This window comes from Callithrix jacchus, chromosome 5 (genome assembly GCF_049354715.1).
Source record: "Callithrix jacchus isolate 240 chromosome 5, calJac240_pri, whole genome shotgun sequence".
NCBI lineage: Eukaryota > Metazoa > Chordata > Mammalia > Primates > Cebidae > Callithrix > Callithrix jacchus.
Genome location: NC_133506.1, coordinates 66,675,891 through 66,698,517, shown reverse-complemented (window position 1 = coordinate 66,698,517; position 22,627 = coordinate 66,675,891). Strand labels below are relative to the sequence as shown.

Below are 22,627 nucleotides of genomic sequence, written 5' to 3'. Positions count from 1 at the left end.
TGTTTGAGATGGAGTCTTGCTCTGTCACCAGGCTGGAATGCAGTGGCGTGATCTCAGCTCACTGCAACCTCCGCCTCCCCAGTTCAAGTGATTCTTCTGCCTCAGCCTCCCAAGTAGCTGGGATTATAGATGCCGCCAACACACTCAGCTAATTTTTGCATTTTTAGTAGAAATGGGGTTTCACCATGTTGGCCAGGCTGGTCTCAAACACCTGACCTAAAGTGATCCACTGCCTTAGATCTCCCAAAGTGTTGGGAGCCACCACGCCCAGCCCACATTGGATTTTAAGTAGACACGGCTGAGAACCAATGCGCTGATTTTTCAGAGCAAGCATCACTTCTGCAGGTCAGAACGCTTTCAGGAGATGACGGTGCCCATACCATTTCCATATGTTCCCCGCTGTCAAGACTGCAAGCACTTCTAGAGATGCTGCCGGTTTAGCAACACCGCTTATTGTGATCAGGTTGTACATGTGCGAATACAAAATTATGACCAGATTTGTAATGTACCAAAGGATATGATATAGAGCAACTAGAGTAACTCTTCCTCCTGCTTGTCCCCTGGCCCCCACTCTAGTAGCCGCCACCTCTAAGAGATCCTGTATACGTAAAAACATCCATGTGCGTGGAGTTTTCTTCTAATATGAAGAGCAGCACATATACACACAGTTTCATAACTTCCATTTTTTTGAGGGGGGTGGGTGGGGGATGGAGACTTGCTCTGTCACCAGGCTGGAGCGCAGTGGCGCAATCTCAGCTCACTGTAACCTCCGCCTCTTGGGTTTAAGCAATTCTTCCGCCTCAGCCTCTCAAGTAGCTGGGACCACAGGCGTGTGCCACCATGCCTGGCTAATTTTTTTGTATTTTTAGTAGAGATGGGGTGTCACCGTGTTGGCCAGGATGGTCTCGATCTCTTGACCCCATGATCTACCCGCCTCAGCCTCCCAAAGTGCTGGGATTACAGCATGTATGCTTGAAGACTGCTCCCTACTGGTTCTTTTTAATGGCTGCAAGTATATCAGTATTTGGCAGCTCCACAATCTATTTAATGTTGACCTACTAATGGACTCTTATGTTGTTTTTTTGTTTTTGAGACAGGGTGTCACAAAAAACAAAGGTCAGCAGATCAACACTAGCCTCGCCCAGGCTGGAGTGCAGTGGTGCAATCACAGCTCACTGCAGCCTTGACCTCCCAGGCTCAAGCGATCCTCGAGCCTCAGCCTCTGTAGTAGCTGGGACCACAGGCACATACCACCATTCCCAGCTATTTTTTTTTTTTTATTTTTAGTAGAGACAGAGTCTTGTTATGTTGCCCAGGATGGTCTTATGTTGTTTATAGTCTTTGGCCACACAAAGATGACTGCAATGAGTCTCCTTGTATACATGTTATTTCACACATGTGAAAATAACTGTCTAATACATTCTTGAGCATAAAAAAGCTGAAGTAGGCCGGGCACAGTGGCTTATGCCTGTAATCCCAGCACTTTGGGAGGCCAAGGCGGGTGGATCACCTGAGGTTGGGAGTTCGAAAACAGCCTGACCAACATGGAGAAACCTGTTTCTACTAAAAATACAAAAAAGGTGGCCATGGTGGTGTGCGCCCGTGATCCCAGCTACTCCGGAGTCTGAGGCAGGAGAATCGCTTACATCCAGGAGATGGAGGTTGTAGTGAGCCGAGATCATGCCACTGCACTCCAGCCTGGGCAACAAAAGTGAAACTTCATCTCAAAAAAAAAAAAAAAAAACACCTGGGGTAAAGGATAGGTATGTGTATTTTTAATTTGGGGAGTTACTGCAAATTGTGCTCTAGAAAAAACTATAATTTTGGTCTTTAAAAAATACAGCTCCGCTGTGCCAGGAATTGCACCAATTCAAGCAGTACCAGAAGGCCCCATAAAGTTCTGGAGATCACATTCTGCAAATCACAGACACAGCAGTCCATTCGGGTAAGAAAGGTCTAGGCAGAGGCCACTGGTTTTCTGGCCAGGCAGTAGAGGACCCCAGAGAGGACCCCGTGGTAGCGCTAGATAAGCTACAAGCAGAGACTCAGGACCTCACCCCTGGGGCTCTTGGGAAATACTACTTACATTCTCCTGGGTGCCAAGATCTGGTTTGTGCCAGGTTTCGATTTTAATCAGAAAGTCTTCCTTCATGTACTCATTCTGGAAGAGGAAAACAATATAATATATATTAAAGTCACCAGGTTCATGGTTGAGAATAACTGTCTCCCATTACTGGAGATGGGCATCACTGGGCCATGGGCAGTTGAGAGTCCAGCCTCTGCCTTCTAACAGCTAACTTGATCAGAAGCCCACAGCACACTAGGCACACATCGTCCCCTTCAATCCACACCCCAGCCTGAGAGGTCTATGGAATCACCCTTATTTTATAGATGATGAAAGTGAAGTTCAAAGAGGTTAGGTGACTTAACCAAAGTCACAGATCGGGCCGGGTGCGGTGGCTCATGCCTATAATCCCAGCACTCTGGGAGGCTGAGGTGTGCGGGTCACTCGAGGTCAGGAGATTAAGACCAGCCTGGTCAACTGGTGAAACGCTGTCTCTACTAAAAATATAAAAATTGGCTGGGCATGGTGGCACGTGCCTGTAATCCCAGCTACTTGGGAGGCTGAGGCAGGAGAATCACTTGAACCGGGGAGGCAGAGGTTGCAGTGAGCCGAGATTGCGCCACTGCACCTCAGCCTCGTCCACAAAGTGAGACTTCATTTAAAAAAAAAAAAGTCACAGAGATCATGACAGAGTTGGGCCTGAAAAACAGGTTTGTCTGTCTTCAAAATCCATGCATTAGCAGGCTACCATACTGTGACGTGCAGAGTGCTAGTGGGTAACAAGTAGTGTGGAAAGAGCACAGGGGACTTTCTAATCCATCAGAAATACTCACCATGGCCCCTTTTCCTCCAAAAGGCCTTTTGGCGGAAATGCTGAGGTCTCAAGTTCTCTCCTCAGTAACTCAACGCTTCAAGCTCATGAATGCCTCCCTCCCTTCCTGCTTCTTAAACACTGGAACTACTCAGAGGAGGAACACATTCGCCATTCACTCCTCAGCAGGAACCAGTTTCCCAGACACAGCCTATGTTTTATCAGCAGGGACAAGGCACTGAGATGAGTGTGCTAAAGGCAGGGGGATGACAGAGGGGATGGTGGTGGGAGAGGTGAGGATGCTGAATGGTGGGGGGAATGAGAGGGGATGGCAGTGGGAGAGGTGAGGATGCTGAATGGTGGCGGGGATGAGAGAGGGGATGGTGGTGGGAGAGGTGAGGATGCTCAATGGTGGCGGGATGAGAGGGGATGGTGGTGGGAGAGGGGAGGATGCTGAATGGTGGGGGGAGATGAGAGAGGGGATGGAGGTGGCAGAGAAACCCTGTGGAATTCATGGTTTTGCCAAGAGTCAGTGCTCTGTGGGGTCAACAGATACACAGATGGGGAAGGGATGTTGGTCAGGTCAGCTGAATGGAAGTTTCTATATAGTCATGAAGAGATGTGACCTGGAGCGGGGAAGGGGGGGGAGGGGGAGGGGAGGCTGGAGCCATTCTGTACATATAGGACCTACAGCCAGGATGCCCCGATGGAGCTCCATGCCAGTGCAGCGTAAAGCAGGGGGTCATCATGCAGTTCACAGATTCCTCGTCAGGACTGAGCCTCAGCCACTCCAAACGTCAACCAAGGGCAAGAATACCCAACATCACCAGTGCAGTTACATTTTTATTTCTCCTTTTCTTATAAATCACCTACAGTTCCAACCCCCTTGACAATACTTACTGTAATCACTGCTCCCAGACAAGGACATGGAAAGAAGAGAGAAAAAGATTAATGAGGATGAAGAAATATCCACCCCCAACTCCCAAGGACCACGCATGGCAGTTTTTTACTTCCTGCCGCTTATCTACAGTCACCACCAAGCCCCAGTGAGTCAGAAACACCTCAGTGCACCAACCCTCAAATTTCACTCATACAGATGTCCCAAAAGACCAAAGGGGGAATTTAATTAAAGTGATGCCACTATGGGCTTCTTGGGATTCTTTTCAGCAGGGCAAAGACAGGGACTGGCTCTGATCAGCCAAGGCGCTGCCACCTGTCACTCCGCCTTCAGAGCATCCCAGGGTGCCTCCCATCCCACCCCAATCTCTACCTCCCGGGGCAGCAGAGCAGGGTGCTTTGGGCCAGGCACTGTATCTGCCTCCTGCACCCTTGCACCCTTCCTCCTGCTGTAACCAAACCTCCCACACACTCCTCTGCACTCCTGCTCATTGTAACGTGAACCCTAAGACAACACAGTTCAATTATTTATCAGGGAGAATGACTGTAGCTCTCGTGTCACTGAGGCCGGACTAGCTCTGCTCTGAGGCCACGTGGTTTGTTCTGGACCCTCAGAATTTAGGAGCTAAGGCCATTTCTGCCAGACTAGCTCTGCTCTGGGGTCTCCTGGTTCATTCTGGACCCTCTGAGTTTGGGAGCTATGGCCATTTCTGCTGGCTGCCCCACTGCCATGTTCGTAGAGTACATGGGGCTGACAAACCCCATAACTGAAAGGGTTACCCCAAGTACAAAATGAGAAGTTGAAATATAAGGGATCAGAGCCATCATGTACAGAAATAACCCAAAAGACTTTCAGTAATTTCCCCAAACCCAAGGAAAGATACTTAGAAGGAAGCACCAGATTAAGATGACAACTGAAAGGCCTATGCTCAAGTAACTGCCCTGTTTCAGCCTCAAGGAAACCACGTGACAGTAAGAAAAGGAAATGATGGGTATAAAATCTACCAAGGGACGTCCACAGGCGTCGGCAAACTCCTGTGCCGTGGTGGGCGTGGGAGCCCCAGCCCACACAGGTGGCACCTCTGGCAGCACCATCCCTAGAGTGGGGGCAGCAGTGCCAGGCTGGCCTGGTCTGCTGACACCAGCCCTTCAGCTTCTCCAGCCACCCACCTTTTCTGAATCCATCTCCTCTAAGAAAGCCTCTCCTTGTTTGGCCTCTCTGAGAATGTGCTGATCAATGGATACAAAATCTGATCACTTAGCCAAGAGGACATTCTTCACTACACATTGGTATTCTGATCATAATTCGGTTTCTCATGTAGAAGAATCCACAGGAAAAGAATGCCTTGATCAGCAAACAGGAATACCTGGTTTTGTAGTAATTCTGTGTTTTAGCATAACCTCATAGACTGGCATTGAAGATTTATACATTAGTCTTTTGGAGATCCTGAGACACAGATCCACTCAGTTCTGACAAACTGGCTTTCTGAAACCATGAGGGTGCAACTTGAGTGACGGGACAATCTTCCCCAAACCCGCTCTAGCCCTCCTGGACCCTCACACAGCTCTGCTTCACAGCATTCCCTTTTGTTCAAAACGTAACCCGAGGTGCTCAGAAAAGCCACGGGAAATCTTTTGCAGTGGGAGAGCAGAGCTTTCCAAATAAAATAAATAAGACTTTTTTTTTTTGAGACAGAGTCTCATTCTGTACCCCAGGCTACAGTGCAGTGGCACAATCTCAGCTCACTACAACCTCCACCTCCCAGGTCCCGGTTCAAGCAGTTCTGTCTCAGCCTCCTGAATAGCTGGGATTACAGGCATGCGCCACCATGCCCAGCTAATTTTTGTATTTTTAGTAGAGACGGTGGTTCACCATGTTGGCCAGGCTGGTCTTGAGCTCCTGACCTTGTGATCTGCCCTCCTTGGCCTCCCAAAGTGCTGGGATTACAGGCGTGAGCCACTACGCCGGCCTACATTTTTTTTTTTCTTTTGAGATGATGTTCCGCTCTCGTTGCTCAGGCTGGAGGGCAAAGGTGCACTCTCAGCTCACCGCAACCTCTGCCTCCTGGGTTCAATTCTCCTGCCTCAGCCTCCCGAGTGGCTGGGATTACGATTACAGGCATGCGCCACTATACTGAGCTAATTTTTTGTATTTTTAGTAGAGATGGGGTTTCTCCATGTTGGTCAGGCTGGTCTCGAACTTGCAACCTCAGGTGATTCACCCACCCCAGCCTCCCAAAGTGCTAGGATTACAGGCATAAGCCACCACACCTGGCCCTAATAAGGCATTTAAAAACTATGGCAGGGCTGGGTACAGTGGCTCATGCCTGTAATCCCAGCACTTTGAGAGGTGGAGGTGGGTAGATCACCTGACGTCAGGAGTTTGAGACCAGCCTGGCCAACATGGTGAAACCCTGTCTCTACTAAATATATAAAAATTAGCTGGGGCCGGGCGCGGTGGCTCAGGCCTGTAATCCCAGCACTTTGGGAGGCCGAGGCGGGTGGATCACGAGGTCAACAGATCGAGACCATCCTGGTCAACATGGTGAAACCCCGTCTCTACTAAAAATACAAAAAATTAGCCTAGCATGTTGGCGCGTGCCTGTAGTCCCAGCTACTCGGGAGGCTGAGGCAGGAGATTTGCCTGAACCCAGGAGGCGGAGGTTGCAGTGAGCCGAGATCGCGCCATTGCACTCCAGGCTGGGTAACAAGAGCGAAACTCCGTCTCAAAAAAAAAAAAAAAAAAAAAAATTAGCTGGGCATGGTCATGGGTGTCTATAGTCCCAGCCACTCAGAAGGCTGAGGTAGGAGAACTGCTTGAACCTGGGAGGCGGAGTTTGCAGTAAGCTGAGCTCACACCACTGCATTCCAGCCTGGGCGACAAGAGTGAGACTCCGCCTCAAAAAATAAAAATAAATAAATAAAAGCATGACTTGGCTATACTGTATCAAGCTGAGGGCTATGGCTCCAGGGAGAGATGGAAGGAGAAACAAAGTTTCTTTTCCTTTTTCAACTTTCATTCATTCACAGACCAACTCCCATCTGACCCTCTCCTCACTTTCCAACCCATCAGCTTCCAGGGAAAAGAGCAAGGGAAACAAGCTAAGAGAACAGCAAGGCTGATAACTACTAGGGTATTCCCAGTGTGTTTTCATTCCACTCAGAATAAGGAGAATAAGCCTCCCAAAAGGCACAGGGCATTTTATTTCATGCTTCTTTATCTAGCTTACTTCAAACTTTGATCTACTGAGGCCAAGCTAAGACATCTCAGCTGATACCCTCTCCCCCATCAGCCCCCAGAGGGAAGTGGAAAGCAGCCTTCCTTGCCTGTCTGTCTCTCTTATTTTAAAAGAGCAAGTGTCTAACTGAACAGATCTAAGATTTGACATATCCGTTCTGGGTGAAGTTGTATCCGGAAAGTGAGGTCAGTCCCCACTGAAGAAATGGGGCATGCATACATGCCTCATGCCTTCCCCCTACTTCCTGTCTTCATGAAATATTTAGAAATTACATTTTTCTAGTGGAGCTCCAGTGGTGCAATCGGTTAGCGCATGGAACTGATACAGAAATTATGTTTTTCTTTTTCTTTTGGCCAAGGATCAATATGTGAGCTAACATTTAGGGTGCAGAAAGATGCCTGTGTCCGCTGCAGTCCTCTCTCCAGAATTACACACAGGACAGTGGCATCTCTCAGTTGGCACAAGCTGTGTACCCAGAACCCTGTCCTGGGCAGGGAAGTGTGCATGCTATCTGCTGGCCTCCTTTATGCCAAGTTGCTACAGTTCTTGCAATGCATGCTCACTCTCACTGCAACTCTCTCAGACAAGAAAATCCACCTTTGGCCCCAGACCAGACACAACCAGCCATACCACATACTGTCTTTTAAGAACACATATTCATGCCTCATTTCCAAGAACTTAACTTAGGGAGTAGGATGTCTGCATTTTCAGCTACAGCAATAAAGCTTTAAAGGTTACACACCCCAGATCCTGCCAGTGACTGTGCATATCCTGATACAAGATCCTTGAACCTGTGAAGGCCACTGAGGGTTAGAAAGAACAATGACCCTGCATTCTGGATTTCAGTCATTCCCAAAGTCCAGCCCACAGAATAAGGGTGATATGCGTCACAGAAGGATCACATCCTCATCAGATAGACTCTAGGGAGGGCCAGGTCCAACAAATAAAGCAGGTGAAGGAGTCCAGGTAAGCAGAGGCTGCAGGGAGGACCCACCGCCCAACACTGTCTGCACCCCCACCTGGAGGCTGGCAGGAGGAAAGCTCACCCACCTCAGACAAGTTCCAGGGGACCTCTCGGGACCCTCAGGATTAGGAATCAAAACCAGCTTAGGCCTTCCCAAGAGGTCTATTCCTAGATGGCCCTGGAAACCTAGGAATCTTGGAAAGCTAAGAATCTGAATCGCTCAAAAGAAGTCCAAGAATATCTGGACTAGAACAGAAAGTTCTCTGTGAAGGTTCAAATCTTTCCTCTCCTTTCCAGAAACTCTATGCAGGAGGCTGGCCGAGATTAAGGAAATAATTCCACCCCTATTCTCAACTACAGAACGTGCTGTTCCAGCATAAGCCACATTTAATTCATATGATGGAATACTATGCACCTACTATAAATTAAAAAAAAAATACTAGACACCCTAATGACAGGGAAAATGTACTCCATTCGATGAAGAAAAATTAGAAATTTAGGCCAGGCACGGTGGTTCATGCCTATAATCCCACCACTTTGCAAGGCCAAGGTGAGGAGCATTGCTTGAGCCCAGGAGTTTGAGACCAGCCTGGGCAACATGGTGAAAGCCCATCATTTAAAAAAAAAAAAAAAAAAAAAACTAGCCAGGCATGATGGTACACACCTATAGTCCCAGCTATTTGGAAAGCTGAGGTGGAAGGATCACTTGAGCCTGTAAGGTTAAGGCTGCAATAAGCTGTGACTGTGCCAGTATACACCAGCCTGAACAACAGGGTGAAACCCTGTCTCACTCACACACACACACACGCAAGCAATGAAAAAATTAGTAATCATATTAGTAATCCCAGGATTTTGGGAAGCAGAAGGGGGTGGATCACTTGAAATCAGGAGTTCGAGATCAGCCTGGCCAACATGGTAAAACCCTGTCCCTACTAAAAATACAAAAGGTAGCTGGGCGTGGTGGCATGTAATTCCAGCTACTTGTGTGGCTGAGGCACAAGAATCGCTTGAACCCAGGAGGCAGAGGTTGTAGTGAGCTGAGATGGCGCCACTGCACTCCAGCCTGGGCAACAGAGGCAGGCTCCATCTGAAAAAAAACAAAACAAAAAACAAACAAAAAAAGGCTCGGCACGGTGGCTCATGCCTATAATCCCAGCACTTTGGGAGGCCGAGGCAGGCAGATCACCTGAGACTGGGAGTTCGAGACCAGCCTGACCAACACAGAGAAACCTCGTCTCTACTAAAAATACAAAATTAGCCAGGTGTGGTGGCACATGCCTGTAATCCCAGCTACTTGGGAGGCCGAGGCAGGAGAATCACTTAAACCTGGGAGGTGGGGGTTGTGGTGAGCCGAGATCGCGCCATTGCACTTCAGCCTGGGCAACAAGAGCGAGACTCCATCTCAAAAAAAAAAAAAAAAAATTTGTCTGGAGATTTTGTGTGTGTGTGTTCTTTTAAAAAGGACTAGAGGCCAGGCACAGTGGCTTACGCCTGTAATCCCAGCATTCTGGGAGCCTGAGGTGGGTGGACTGCCTGAGGTCAGGAGTTCAAGACCAGCCTGGGTATCACGATGAAACCCTGTCTCTACTAAAATACAAAAAATTAGCCGGGCGTGGCAGTGTGTGCCTGCAGTCCCAGCTACTTGGGAGGCTAAGGCAGTAGAATTGCTTGAACCCAGGAGGCAGAGGTTGCAGTGAGCCAAGATCATGCCATCGCCCTCCAGCCTGGACAACAGAGCAAGACTGTCTCCAAAAAAAAAATAAATACAAATAAGGCCGGGCACGGTGGCTCACGCCTATAATCCCAGCACTTTGGGAGGCCGAGGCGGGTGGATCACGAGGTCAAGAGATCGAGACCATCCTGGTAAACAAGGTGAAACCCCGTCTCTACTAAAAATACAAAATTAGCTGGGCATGGTGGCGTGCGCCTGTAGTCCCAGCTACTCGGGAGGCTGAGGCAGGAGAATTGCTTGAACCCAGAAGGCGGAGGTTGCGGTGAGCCGAGATCGTGCCAGATTGCACTCCAGTCTGGGTAACAACAGCAAAACTCCGTCTCAAAAATAAATAAATAAATACAAATACAAATAAAAAAGACTAGGAAAATATACCAAAATGTTACAATCAATCACAACAATCAGAATTATTATAGCATCCCCAAGCGAAAGAGTTGGTTCTGTGCTCTCAGGCCATGACTACCCTACTGTTCAACAAGTCGTGCTGGACAGCACTGACACCCACCATCAGCTTGGAGGGTTCCCCGCCTCCTCCTTTCCCTAACCTGGAGAATGCAGGTGGAACACAGAGCCCTGCCTCATCCCCAGCCTGGCAGATCTGGCCACACCCTGTCCACCTGGGCCCCAGCTCCAGCCTCCAGCCAAGACTACACTCACCAGTTCTGCAGTAAGGATAGGCATTCCATGCTTTTTCATGTATATTCAGGGCTCCCTCTGGGGCCAGCATTCGGACAAAAGTGGGTACTTTGCTACAGTGGGGGGGAAAAAAGGGTTATAAAGAGAAATGGAAGAGAGGAAGACACAATAGGCTTTTCAGATCCAGCTTCTTCATGGGGAGTTGACAAGCAAGTTTCCACGAGATAAGCAGGCTACCAGTGGGTGTGAGAAGTTACCTGTCAGAGCCTGAAGCCTCACCTTGGCTGGCTCCTAGCACACACACACCCGTGCTCCACCAGCCACCAGAAACAGGACAGCACAGGGAACCCCAGGCTCCTTGCCGTGGCTTATCACCCCTTCCATCAGCGTGGCACCTTTTTCTAGAGCATGCTGGGCCCAGGGCATTACACTACATGGTGCAAGGAAAACACACAGAGGGAATGCCTCCAAGCAAGTACTAGCCTAGGTTTACGGGCCAGGGTGATGGCTGACTTTGAATACGGGATCCAGGATTGTCTGATCTGCTGTATCAGTTCTGAGAGGCCAGGAGGGCCTCAAACACCATTTGCCTCCCAGGACGAAAGATTTTCTTCTACTCAATTCTTATCTCAGGTTACAGAACAACATGTATAGGATAAGCACCTCCCCAGCCTTTTTTTTGAGGTAAGTGGTTTAAATGACCAGAGTAGGAAAACATTTAGAAAAATTTTTAAAAAGTAAAATGGTACATATATTCCTTTTCCTTGATTTTTTTTTTTTTTAGATGGAGTCTCACTCTATACCCCAGGCTGGAGCACAGTGGTGAAATCTTGGTTCACTGCAACCTCCATTTCCTGGGTTCAAGTGATTCTCCTGCCTTAGCCTCCCAAGTAGCTGGGACTACAGGCAGGCACCACCACATCCAGCTAATTTTTGTATTTTTAGCAGAGATGGGGTTTTTCACATTGGCCAGGATGCTCTTGAACTCTTGACGTGATCTGCCTGCCTCAGCCTCCTAAAGTGTTGGGATTACAGGTGTGAGTCACTGCGCCTGGCCAGGTCCATCTTTTCTATGTAGAGGCCTCACCTCTGTCACTTTGGTTGGACCAACATAGTCTTAAGCAAACATTTGGTCCCTTCTACCTAAAATATCAACTTCACCATCTCTTTTCAAAATTCTCTTTAAGAAATATAAATACCAGAGGAGGGGCAAAAGGGGACATGGAGGAAAAGTGCAATGGTGAGGAGTCCGGGTGATGGTGGGATTCCTCCCCACATGGAGAAAAAATGTATTGGTGAGGAGACCGGGTGATGGTGGGATTCCTCCCACATGGAGGAAGGGTGTACTGGTGAGGAGTCTGGGTGATGGTGGGATTCCTCCCACATGGAGGAAGGGTATACTGGTGAGGAGTCCGGGTGATGGTGGGATTCCTCCCCACATGGAGGAAGGGTGTACTGGTGAGGAGTCCGGGTGATGGTGGGATTCCTCCCCACATGGAGGAAGGGTGTACTGGTGAGGAGTCCGGGTGATGATGGGATTCCTCCCACATGGAGGAAGGGTATACTGGTGAGGAGTCCGGGTGATGGTGGGATTCCTCCCCACATGAAGGAAGGGTGTACTGGTGAGGAGTCCAGGTGATGGTGGGATTCCTCCCACATGGAGGAAGGGTGTACTGGTGAGGAGTCCAGGTGATGGTGGGATTCCTCCCACATGGAGGAAGGGTGTACTGGTGAGGAGTCCAGGTGATGGTGGGATTCCTCCCACATGGAGGAAGGGTGTACTGGTGAGGAGTCCAGGTGATGGTGGGATTCCTCCCCACATGAAGGAAGGGTGTACTGGTGAGAAGTCCAGGTGATGGTGGGATTCCTCCCACATGGAGGAAGGGTATACTGGTGAGGAGTCCGGGTGATGGTGGGATTCCTCCCCACATGAAGGAAGGGTGTACTGGTGAGGAGTCCGGGTGATGGTGGGATTCCTCCTCACTGCACAGTGCTGTTCTCCCTAGCACTGAGGTCCTGGACCCCTCTGGGGTGAGCACTTTTATACCATCAAAGTGACAGACCACAATGAAGTAGAGCTTTTACCAAATGAAAGTAAACTGATTTTAGTTCAGTTTTGAGACTAGAACTTCAGATTCAGGTTTCAGTTTCACAGCAGTGTGGATGTACTTAATGAACTGTATACTTAAAAATGGTTAAAATGGTGAGTTTTATGTTATGTGTACTTTATCACAATTTTAAAAAAAGACTCAGGTTTACCTTTTCCAGCTCTGGATCGTTTCTAAAACTAGCTTGGTTTCACTTCCATTCAAGCTGATGTGTGATTAATATCATCAACGGCCTGTGGGTCCGCTCATAGTTTACTGAAATATTACTGTTTTGGTTAGGGATGCAGCAAATTTGTGTAGTTTGATATGGATTTCAGTACATAAATCAGTTCAAGCTTTATTTAAAAATACGGATGCCTTTGATTCAAAGAGAGGTGCCAAAATTTCTCTGGCAACTGATTTCACAATATCAGATTTTAAAATACTACCAGCCCAGCAATTCTAGGAATTCAATTTTAGGAATATTTGCTAAAGATTTGCATATACAAATACATGAGAAGATTTATACAGGAATTTTACTCAATTATGTCAGCATCTGGAAATAACCAAAAATATGCATCAAGAATGGAGGGTTAGATCACGCACAGCACATCTGTGCCACATGGTACTCTGAATGATACTATGAAGGATGATACTATGAATACATGTACCCTAACCTAAAGACTGAGGCAGAATAGGCTGAGAGGCACCATGATAAGTCATAAAAGAGAAAAAATAGTATATTCCCATCTACATAAATGTTAGTATAACATTTACATAGTTAGTATATAACTATTAACATTAATCGTTATGACAATTAGTATAATCCCATCTACATACAACAACAATAAAGGAAGTAACATTCATTTACACACACACACACACACACACACACACACGCACACTCTCTCTCTCTCACACACAAAAGCAACCTGAGCAACCAACTACTAACTTGGAAACACCCCAATTAGCCACTGTCACCACCTCCACCGGAGGCCATGGTCTGGCCTGCTGCTGGGCCACATACCTCTGCAGGTGGTAGATCTTGTGCGTGTACTGGCCTTTCTCACCATCCTTCTCATAGGGTTCATTCACCAGGACCTCCACGCCTTCGCCACCACCAGTTTCATTTTTACTGGCCTCAGCCACAGAATACAGCTGTCCTACTTGATACTAAACGAACAGAGACAGGTGTTATTCTCAACACGGAGTATTCTCAACAGTTCCACAGAATCCAGCGCCGTAACTGTGGAAAGAGATCACCCTGGGGGCTCCTCACCCAGGGGCTTATATTGGAGTTTGAATCAGGCCTTGGCCAAATCCACTCAAAGCAACTGAGCGCTGCTTCATGGCCTCTTTACCCATCAGGTATCTTTAATTTCATCCTTCTCATTTCCACATCATCCATCAGGGTCTATTTATTTACTTATATATTTTTTTTTTTTTGAGACGGAGTTTTGCTCTTGTTACCCAGGCTGGAGTGCAATGGTGCGATCTTGGATCACCGCAACCTCCACCTCCTGGGTTCAGGCAATTCTCCTGCCTCAGCCTCCTGAGGAGCTCGGATTACAGGCACGCGCCACCATGGCCAGCTAATTTTTTGTATTTTTAGTAGAGACGGGGTTTCACCATGTTGACCAGGATGATCTCGATCTCGACTTCGTGATCCACCCGCCTTGGCCTCCCAAAGTGCTGGGATTACAGGTGTGAGCCACCGCGCCCAGCCTACTTACGTGTTTTTTTTTTAAGAAACAGGCTTTCACCATCTTGGCCAGGGTGGTCTTGAACTCCTAACCTTGTGATCCACCCACCTCAGTCTCCCAAAGTGCTGGGATTACAGGCGTGAGCCCCCGCACCCGGCCCATCAGGGTTTATTTTTCTTTTCATTTATTTACTAATTTTTTTGGTAGCGACAGGGTCTTGCTATATTGCCCAGGCTGGTCTTAAACTCCTGGTCTGAAGCGATCCTCTCAGCTTGGCCTCCAGGAGTGCTGAGATTATAAGCATGAGCCACTGCTCCCAGCCAATACATCGGGATTTAAAGAGGCAGGTGAATCTACTTAACCTCATACCACCATGCAGAAAACAGATTAGAGTCCAAAGGAGCTTTTGTGCTGAACCTGCTTCTGGTATTAAGACCCCATTAAGATCTGGGTTGGTTGCCAGAAATCACTTGTTCTTACTCATTTAAACAGACCTTAAGACATGACTTCTTGTCAAAGAAAGGTGCTCAGTGCTCTGTGAGCCTCTACTGTAAAGTTGGCTCATCTACTTGCTTCTTCTCTAGTGTCAGGCCTCTCAACCCCCAAGCAGCTCTTTTGGACAATTAAACTTCTTTGACACTTTCCAGGTTCCTGCTGGGGCCGAAGCAAGCATTCATTCCTGCTTCCCGTATGAGATATTTCAGATTCCTAGCCCACAGCCTGTGCCAGCTGGGTATGCCCTCTGTGCTGGCACTTACATGGCAAAAGCCTGGTTTTCCTTTATTTGGGTCACATGCCACCCTATCAAGTCACCCGTCAAGATTATTGGCCTCTTCTGACCCGGTCGGCCGTGTTAGGGCCGATGACCTGGACAGTGCCCAGGCTTAGCCCTGCTGCCTTCTCTCTGAAAGAAGCTGTGCAGAAGGGAAAACAAGGTGAAAAGAAAATGAACAGCAATGTTTAATGCAGGAAGTCATATCTATAGCAAGGAACCCATCTTTCCTATCACTGCCAGTTCCAAGTGGGTATGACAGCTTAGGGGATGTGAGAAACAGGGAAAAAGGGCCTGGACCCCCATATGCTGGGAGTGCAGGGGAGATAAAGGGTTTCCTCACTCTCTATGCCCTCTCCCCCAATGCCTGGTACACCATGAAAAGTGCCCTTCACTTGCAGCTTGTGCAGGCCAGTCTTGCTTACCCCTTGAGATTAACAAAACTGCCTTCACTTGTCTCATTGGGATTAAAGGATCAGAATATCAAGAGAGATTAAAGGGGGAAGATGCCAGCCAGCAGGCTGATCCTCTTAGAACCTGCCTGCAAGGGGAAAGGCAAGGGTGTTTCTCTCTTTTTTGAGACAAAGTTTTGCTCTGCTGCCCAGGCTGGAGTGCAGTGGCGCGATCTCAGCTCACCATAACCTCTGAGTTCAAGTGATTCTCCTGCCTCAGCCTCCTGAGCAGCTGAGATTACAGGCCCCTAGTTTTTCTCTTTGAGAATAAAACAGAAAGCCTGTATCTCTAGGCAGCTGCCACGTAAATCACTGCCTGCAACACCAAGGAACAGAGGCAGCTTCCAGAGCTGCTTTACTTTAAACTTAGAAACCTGCTCTTCCAGGCAGCTTCCTAAGCACTGCAGGGAAATTTCTGGGCAAAATCTGGAAAGTGAAGCAGAGGGCCAGGAAAATTCACTGCTCACCACAAAGCTGAAAGAGCCCTAACTTTCAAAGCAAAAATCCAGAGCAAAATGCATGAAAAGGCCCAGGCAAGCAACCAAGGCTCAGTGAAATCCATAAAGAGGAGCATCTGGATGGAAGCCAGGCACCTCGACCTTGCTAATCCTAAGCAGCATCAGTGCTGCCTCAATGCCTGCCTGAAGCCACAAACTGTCCCTGTGCCTTTCCCAGTCCACCACCCAGCTAGGCACACATGAAAACCCATCAAGTGGGTCAAGGCTGGGCTGAGCCAGGGGTGCCTACAGAGGAGCAGTAGCTCTGTTTCAGAGAAGAGTGGTAAGAACATCTAACCACTGACTCAGCAATCCTAAAGGGCAGCTGGGGAGAGGGCCTGGTAGAGAAGACAAGGTTGCTGGCTAGCAGTGCCACTTGGGAAGGGGGCCCCGAGGCAGAGACTAATCGCCTTCATTTGGTTTCTCTTCAGCTGCAGGAATCAGAGGGCAGGTTCTAAGAGGATCAGCCTGCTGGCTGGCATCTTCCCCCTTTAATCTCTCTTGATATTCTGATCCTTTAATCCCAATGAGACAAGTGAAGGCAGTTTTGTTAATCTCAAGGGGTAAGCAAGACTGGCCTGCACAAGCTGCAAGTGAAGGGCACTTTTCATGTTAGAGAGTTCCTTTCGGCATAGCTGCTCTGCACCCTGGGAAAGCAGCCAGACTTGGATGGGGTGGAGACAGGAGTGGGGGTTCAGACGATTAAATCGAATTTTTTAAAAACCCCAAGAAGACTGGGCCTCCGGCCTCCTCTGATCTACAATGATGCTCCCTACTCTTGAGATTTGTTTGCTTGTCCCAAAGAACTAAGCCATTCAACTAAGAAAAACAGAGACTCCATCGCTTTGGCAATCTGGGAGAGGGAGCACAGTGGTGGGCCTGAAATACTGACATCATAAAAAACAGTATAGTTAGGGGCCAAGCGCAGTGGCTCACATCTGTAATCCCAGCACTTTGGGAGGCCGAGGCGGGCCGATCACCAGATGTCAGGAATTTTTTTTTTTTTTTAGTTCTTTTTTTTTTTTGAGACGGAGTTTTGCTCTTGTTACCCAGGCTGGAGTGCAATGGCGCGATCTCGGCTCACCGCAACCTCCACCTCCTGGGTTCAGGCAATTCTCCTGCCTCAGCCTCCTGAGTAGCTGGGATTACAGGCATGCGCCACCATGCCCAGCTAATTTTTTGTATTTTTAGTAGAGACGGGGTTTCACCATGTTGACCAGGATGGTCTCGATCTCTTGACCTCGTGATCCACCTGCCTCGGCCTCCCAAAATGCTGGGATTAAACATGGATTTTATGCAGTACAAGAGGTCAGGATTTAAGACCCGCCTGACCAACATGGTGAAACTTCGTCTCTACTAAAAATACAAGAGTTAGCAGGGCATGATGGCTGGCGGCTGCCTGTAATGCCAGCTACTTGGGAGGCTGAGGCAGGAGAATCACCTGAATCTGGGAGGCAGAGGTTGCAGTGAGCCAAGATCGCGCCACTGCACTCCAGAATGGGCAACAGGGTGCAACTTCATCTCGAAAAAAAAAAAAAGGACAGCTTTGGTCCCAGCCAATGGCCCCATCGGGCTGGGTACCAGAGAAGGAATGGTGTCACGTATCTCTGGAAACAAGAAGTAAAACAGCCCTGCCCGAAGCAGAGGGTGGGCTGACCTGAGCCAGGAAGCACTGGAGGCCACACCCATGCCAAATACCCAGGGCTATCTTACTCTGCTGCAGAATGCATGGACACTCTGGCCAGCCAGAAGCTAATTCTGCCCCCAAAATATTGATGCAGGTCATCAGAATGATTACAGGGGCATGACCTTCTCTTTCTTCACTTTCCCTAAATCAGAACACTGCAAGGGCCTCAAGTCGTGGCCTCCAATTTAGGAAGTGAACCCAGCAGTCACATGATGCTGGGCTGTTCCCACAGGAACTGTGAGTCAGGATGGGGTGATTGACAAAGATTCTGAGAACGCTGATGATTTCTCGTTTCTTCTTTGGCCTTCCCCTCCAGGATTTTTCGGATCCTCTGAAAGGACGTTCCGCTTCAACCCTGGCTAGGCCACGTACTACTCTCAACGGTTTCTTGCTGAGAACCAGCTGCCCACCAGGAGGCAGACAGCTGAATCCCGATCAGCACGCACTTCCCAAGCTTCTGCTTCAACTTCTGGCTCCGATTACCCATCTCTGCCCCACCACTTCCTCAATGCTGGAGAAAAACCATCACGGGTGAAAACCCACCAAGGGTGGATGCTCTCAAGGTGGAAGTTCCCCTTCCTTCCAGTCTTGGCCCCATGATGAGTGGTCAGCGTGTTGGCCCCTTCAACCTTACTGCGAGAGCAGCCACAGGGCGCCCCAGGACAGGTCTGCAGCCTTCTCAGACACACTCCAGCCCTCGTTCCATCAATAAATCCCTGTAAAAGGATCCATTTCACCCCAATCCCTACACTGAGGAGATCCCGAGTTCCTGGGGCTCATATTCCTAACAATGGGGGTGGGATTGTCCTGTACCACAGAGAGGAAGTCACCGGACACCTCTCCAAGAGCTAAGTTTCAGAGCAAGGGACATGCTAGGCTCTCTTGCTTGGCCTCCTGGTTTGGAAAATCATCACTTGCTATTTTTTTTTTTTTTTTTTGAGACGGAGTTTCGCTGTTATTACCCAGACTGGAGTGCAATGGCATGATCTTGGCTCACCACAACCTCCGCCTCCTGGGTTCAAGCAATTCTCCTGCCTCAGCCTCCCAAGTAGCTGGGACTACAGGTGCGCACCACCATGCCCAGCTAATTTTTGTATTTTTAGTAGAGATGGGGTTTCACCTTGTTGACCAGGATGGTCTCGATCTCTTGACCTCATGATCCACCCGACTCGGCCTCCCAAAGTGCTGGGATTATAGGCGTGCGCCACCATGCCCGGCCTATCACTTGCTATTTTTAATAAACACAGCACAGGCTGGGTGCGGTGGTTGACATCTGTAATCCCAGCATTCTGGGAGGCTGAGGTAGGAAGATTGCTTGAGGCCAGGAGTTTAAGACCAGCCTGGACAACACAGTGAGACCCTATCTCCACTATTTAAAAGAAATATTATATAAAGTACGAAAATAAAGACAACATGGCCAAAGCAGCTGGGTTAACAAGACCCCTTCCAAGCCAACACCTGTCAGCCCCGGCACCTGCTGCCTCTCAGGCCCCAGGTATACCCCACGCCTACAGCGACCAGAGCATCTACCAGACATTCCCTCTTTTCCCCAGGTTCCCCCATCTTCTTTCTCTTTTCTGCCCTTCCCAGAACCCCCAAATCATGGTCAAGGCCTACCTCTGGCCCCCTCCCCAGGTCCCCAGAGCTCTTATCAGATTCGTAGTCCACCCCTGGAGGCAACCCTTTATCGGGCCATTGTCTGCCCACCCCTCTTGGGGGCCAACAAGCCTGGATGTCTGTCTCAGCTAAATGTGCTGCAGGCTTTATTGGCCTGATTTCATTTTTCAAAGGTCCAGTTCATATTCGGAACAGAGTGAAAGTTATCACGGAGCTTCATGCTGACACTGCAGGAGAGAGGAAGCCCAATGACTAGAGGCACTATACTGCCTGATGAGCCTCACCAAACTCAAGTTTAACTGGAAGCTGGGGTGGGGTGGGGCTGTGGGTTCAGAAAGGAGCAAAGAATGAGGCTGCCCCAAGAGAGGAGAGTGGAGGAAGTTCAGAGGAAGAGTGAGACAAGGGAGGCTCCGTGACAGTTTTCTGTTGTCCAAGAAGCTGGCTCTGAGTCAGCATGGCCTATGAACCTTCTTACAGCAAATCCTCCTGCCAGATTCCCATATACAGGACGTCAGATCCAGGAACCATAAAAGGACAGAGGGCAAGCCAAGCCTATTTGTTATTCCCTGCCCTCCATAAAAGAAGGGTTCTGTGTCTTGGTCTCTCCAACAGTCACCTATCGTGGCTAGGGAGAGCTCAAGAGATTTCCTGCCCTGCTGGTTTGCTGCACAACCAGAGAGAGCCGTGCGCACTTGCCAGCAGAGTCATGGAGGTCCCAGAAAGCACATACTTGATCCCATCAATAATGTGTCCCTGGCCAGGCACAGTGGCTGATGCGAGTCATCCCAACACTCTGGGAAGGTGAGGCGGATGGATTGCTTGAGGTCGGGAGACCAGCCTGGCCAACACAGTGAAACCCCCATCTCTACTAAAAATACAAAATTTAGCCAGGTGTGGTGGCACACACCTGTAATCTCAGCTACTTGGGAGGCTGAGGCAGGAGAATCTCTTGAACCCAGGAGGCAGAGGTTGCAGTGAGCCAAGATGATGCCACTGCACTCCAACCTGGGTGAGAGTGAGACTCTGTCTCAGAAAAAAAAAGTGTCCCCAAACATGCACGGTCCCAGCAGATACAAGGGGCTGGTTTAGTTTCTACTCAGTCATCCAGCACGCCAACAGCGTGAGGCAGGTTGCACACAGCTGCCCAGACATACAAAGTGAGTGCCATTTTGCAACTGAAAGTGGCACTGGGAAAATTCACATTGAAATATGTGTGTTAGAACAAATAAGAAAACCAACATATGGACCAGAAGGTAAAAGGACTTACCTCTTCTACAGACACAGGCAGGATTACTCGACTATAAGAAAGGGAAAAGAGAGTATCAACTTTAGGCTGTGCGATCTGCCCCAGGCTCTTTAAACAGTCAGTATTTTGCTGTGTAAGACACTAAACTCAGTGATGAACAGACCGCAGAGAATGGCCCTCTGAGTGCTCCAAGGAGGGGACCCTCCGGGCCGCAGAGGCACCCACTTAGAAGCCCGTGGTTCAGTCCAAACCTGTCCTCCCACCAGCTACTTCCCAGGCCTCGACCTCATGACTGGAATTGGACATCTGCATGATAAACTTCACCCAAACTCCCCAATGACTCGTCCCCAAAACAAGACTTGCCAATGAGTCTAGTAAGACAGGTGAACACGGGAGGACCTATCACGGTGAGGATTCAGACCCAAAGAAGAGGCCCTGGGGACTTCTGTTTCTGTGGACCCAACCTTCCAACAGCAGCCCTCCAGGGGTAAGGCCAGGAAGGGAGCAAGCCTCTTGAAGCCGGAACCACACTAAGAAGCGCACGGACCACCTCTAATCCGGAGCAGGATACTACAAGACAAGATGCTACCATGAGGCCACCAAGAGGGCCTTCGACAGACGTCCTGACCTCCAGGAGCTGTCCAGAGGAATCCCAATTACCATTTTCTGTTATTCTTCTCCACCTCAATAACCGCCAACTGCTGGCGATGTCAGCAATGACCTGATGGAGAAGCCGTGGCCAGCAAACTCTCCACGGGGATCCAAACCCCACGAAGGTGCCGTGGCTGGTGGCACCTCTCTGGGTGGCTTGCATTTGTAATGCAGACCAACAGCCAAGCCCCAGTTCAAAGCTGTGAGGCTGGGGAGCTAAGACAAAAACCCTTGGTTTCACTCATACAAGTCAGGCCAGTTCCCAAGCTTAGACTCTCAGTCCCCAGACCCTTGTCAGAACCCTCTGGGTCCTTTTGTGTCTCGAGTGCTTAGTGCAGCATGAGCTGCTAGGCCTTCCTGATGCAGGGGGCTCGCCATGCAGGCTACTTGCTCCAGGCTGGAAAACAGCTGTTTTCTAGTTCCACAAAGGTCCCCCAGGAAGCAAGAAGGACACAGAGGGGTCTGGGGAAAACATCGCATGAAAGGCAAGGCACCGAGCAGGAAAGCAGCAAGAAACAAAATGGGCTCCCAGTCTCAACTGCCTGCTAGCAACTCCCTTCCTCCAGAGCGACTCAGGGAACGGAAAGCCTCCGGTTCACTGGGTGCTGCCACTGACGCTCCCCTCCCATTAGAGAAAGCCAACCGTGCAGAAAAACACTCCCAACTTGGAGCCCAGAATTTCTGCACCCTCAGAAGAAACTTCCTAGAAAAGAATAAGCCTTTTATCTTCAAGAACAGTAGTAAAAATCATATCCAAGATTTTGCAGAAATCAAATTAGGTCGAATCCTGCTAGAGGAAGTGTGAGAAACGTCAACAGGGGCAACCTGCAGACGCTGGGTGGGCACCAAGTCTCACCCCAAAAGAGAATGGCATTACCCAGTTCCCGACAGGATACCCGGAGGCTGCTTCCCTTCTGGTTGCACACTCAGGCATTCCTCCCTGCTCCTTAGGAGCAGAACCACTTCGACAGCAATAGGGTACAATTGCAAAGGACAGGGCCACAGAGGCGCTGCCGGGCTGACACTGGAGCAGCGCTCACTCTAACATGACCTTCACTCGCACCCTTTCCAGAGCTGCATCGCTGCAGCCACGGCCAAGTGTCTCAGATGCCCCTGCTCCCCCCATCGGCCCCCACCCAAGGATGCACACACAGGGCACAAGTCAGGCAGGAAGGAAACACGGATGCCAGGCAGGCTCTGCATCTCCCGCATCTTGGACTTCTCCCTCGCAGGCTTCAAGGGGAGGAGAACAAAGAATGGGAAAGGAGGGCCTCTCTCCCAACCTCACTCATCTCTTCTAAGGGTGTTCCCCTCTCTGCCTGACCTTCACTTCAAAACCACACATTTCTACGGATTCTAGGATTCATCTGGGAGCAGGGAAAAGGATCAGAAGAACGGGAAAAGCCTGCCGGTCTGGACATTGGAGATTCAAATCCAGAGTGCACCACGTTCTCCTGTGGGCATTCTAAGGTTCTTCCTCCTCACCAGAAACAGCTCTGAGCCCTGGGTGAATAACATCAGACTGCATGTCTTAAGAAACAGGCGGTGAGGCCTCAAAATAATGCTCCTCA

General features: G+C 49.2%; 1 protein-coding gene across 1 annotated transcript in view; it reads right to left on the bottom strand.

Annotated features, from left to right (window-relative positions):
• The window catches only part of PITPNA (phosphatidylinositol transfer protein alpha), a 41,064-nt gene that overhangs the window by 16,800 nt on the left and 1,637 nt on the right, over window positions 1–22,627 (bottom strand). The window contains exons 2-6 of the mRNA XM_035299439.3: window positions 20,427–20,457; window positions 13,459–13,604; window positions 10,366–10,457; window positions 3,777–3,784; window positions 2,087–2,161 (exon numbers count right to left, since the gene is read on the bottom strand). Of these exons, the coding sequence (XP_035155330.1) occupies window positions 2,087–2,161; window positions 3,777–3,784; window positions 10,366–10,457; window positions 13,459–13,604; window positions 20,427–20,457 (352 nt within the window). The remainder of the gene's footprint in view (window positions 1–2,086; window positions 2,162–3,776; window positions 3,785–10,365; window positions 10,458–13,458; window positions 13,605–20,426; window positions 20,458–22,627) is intronic.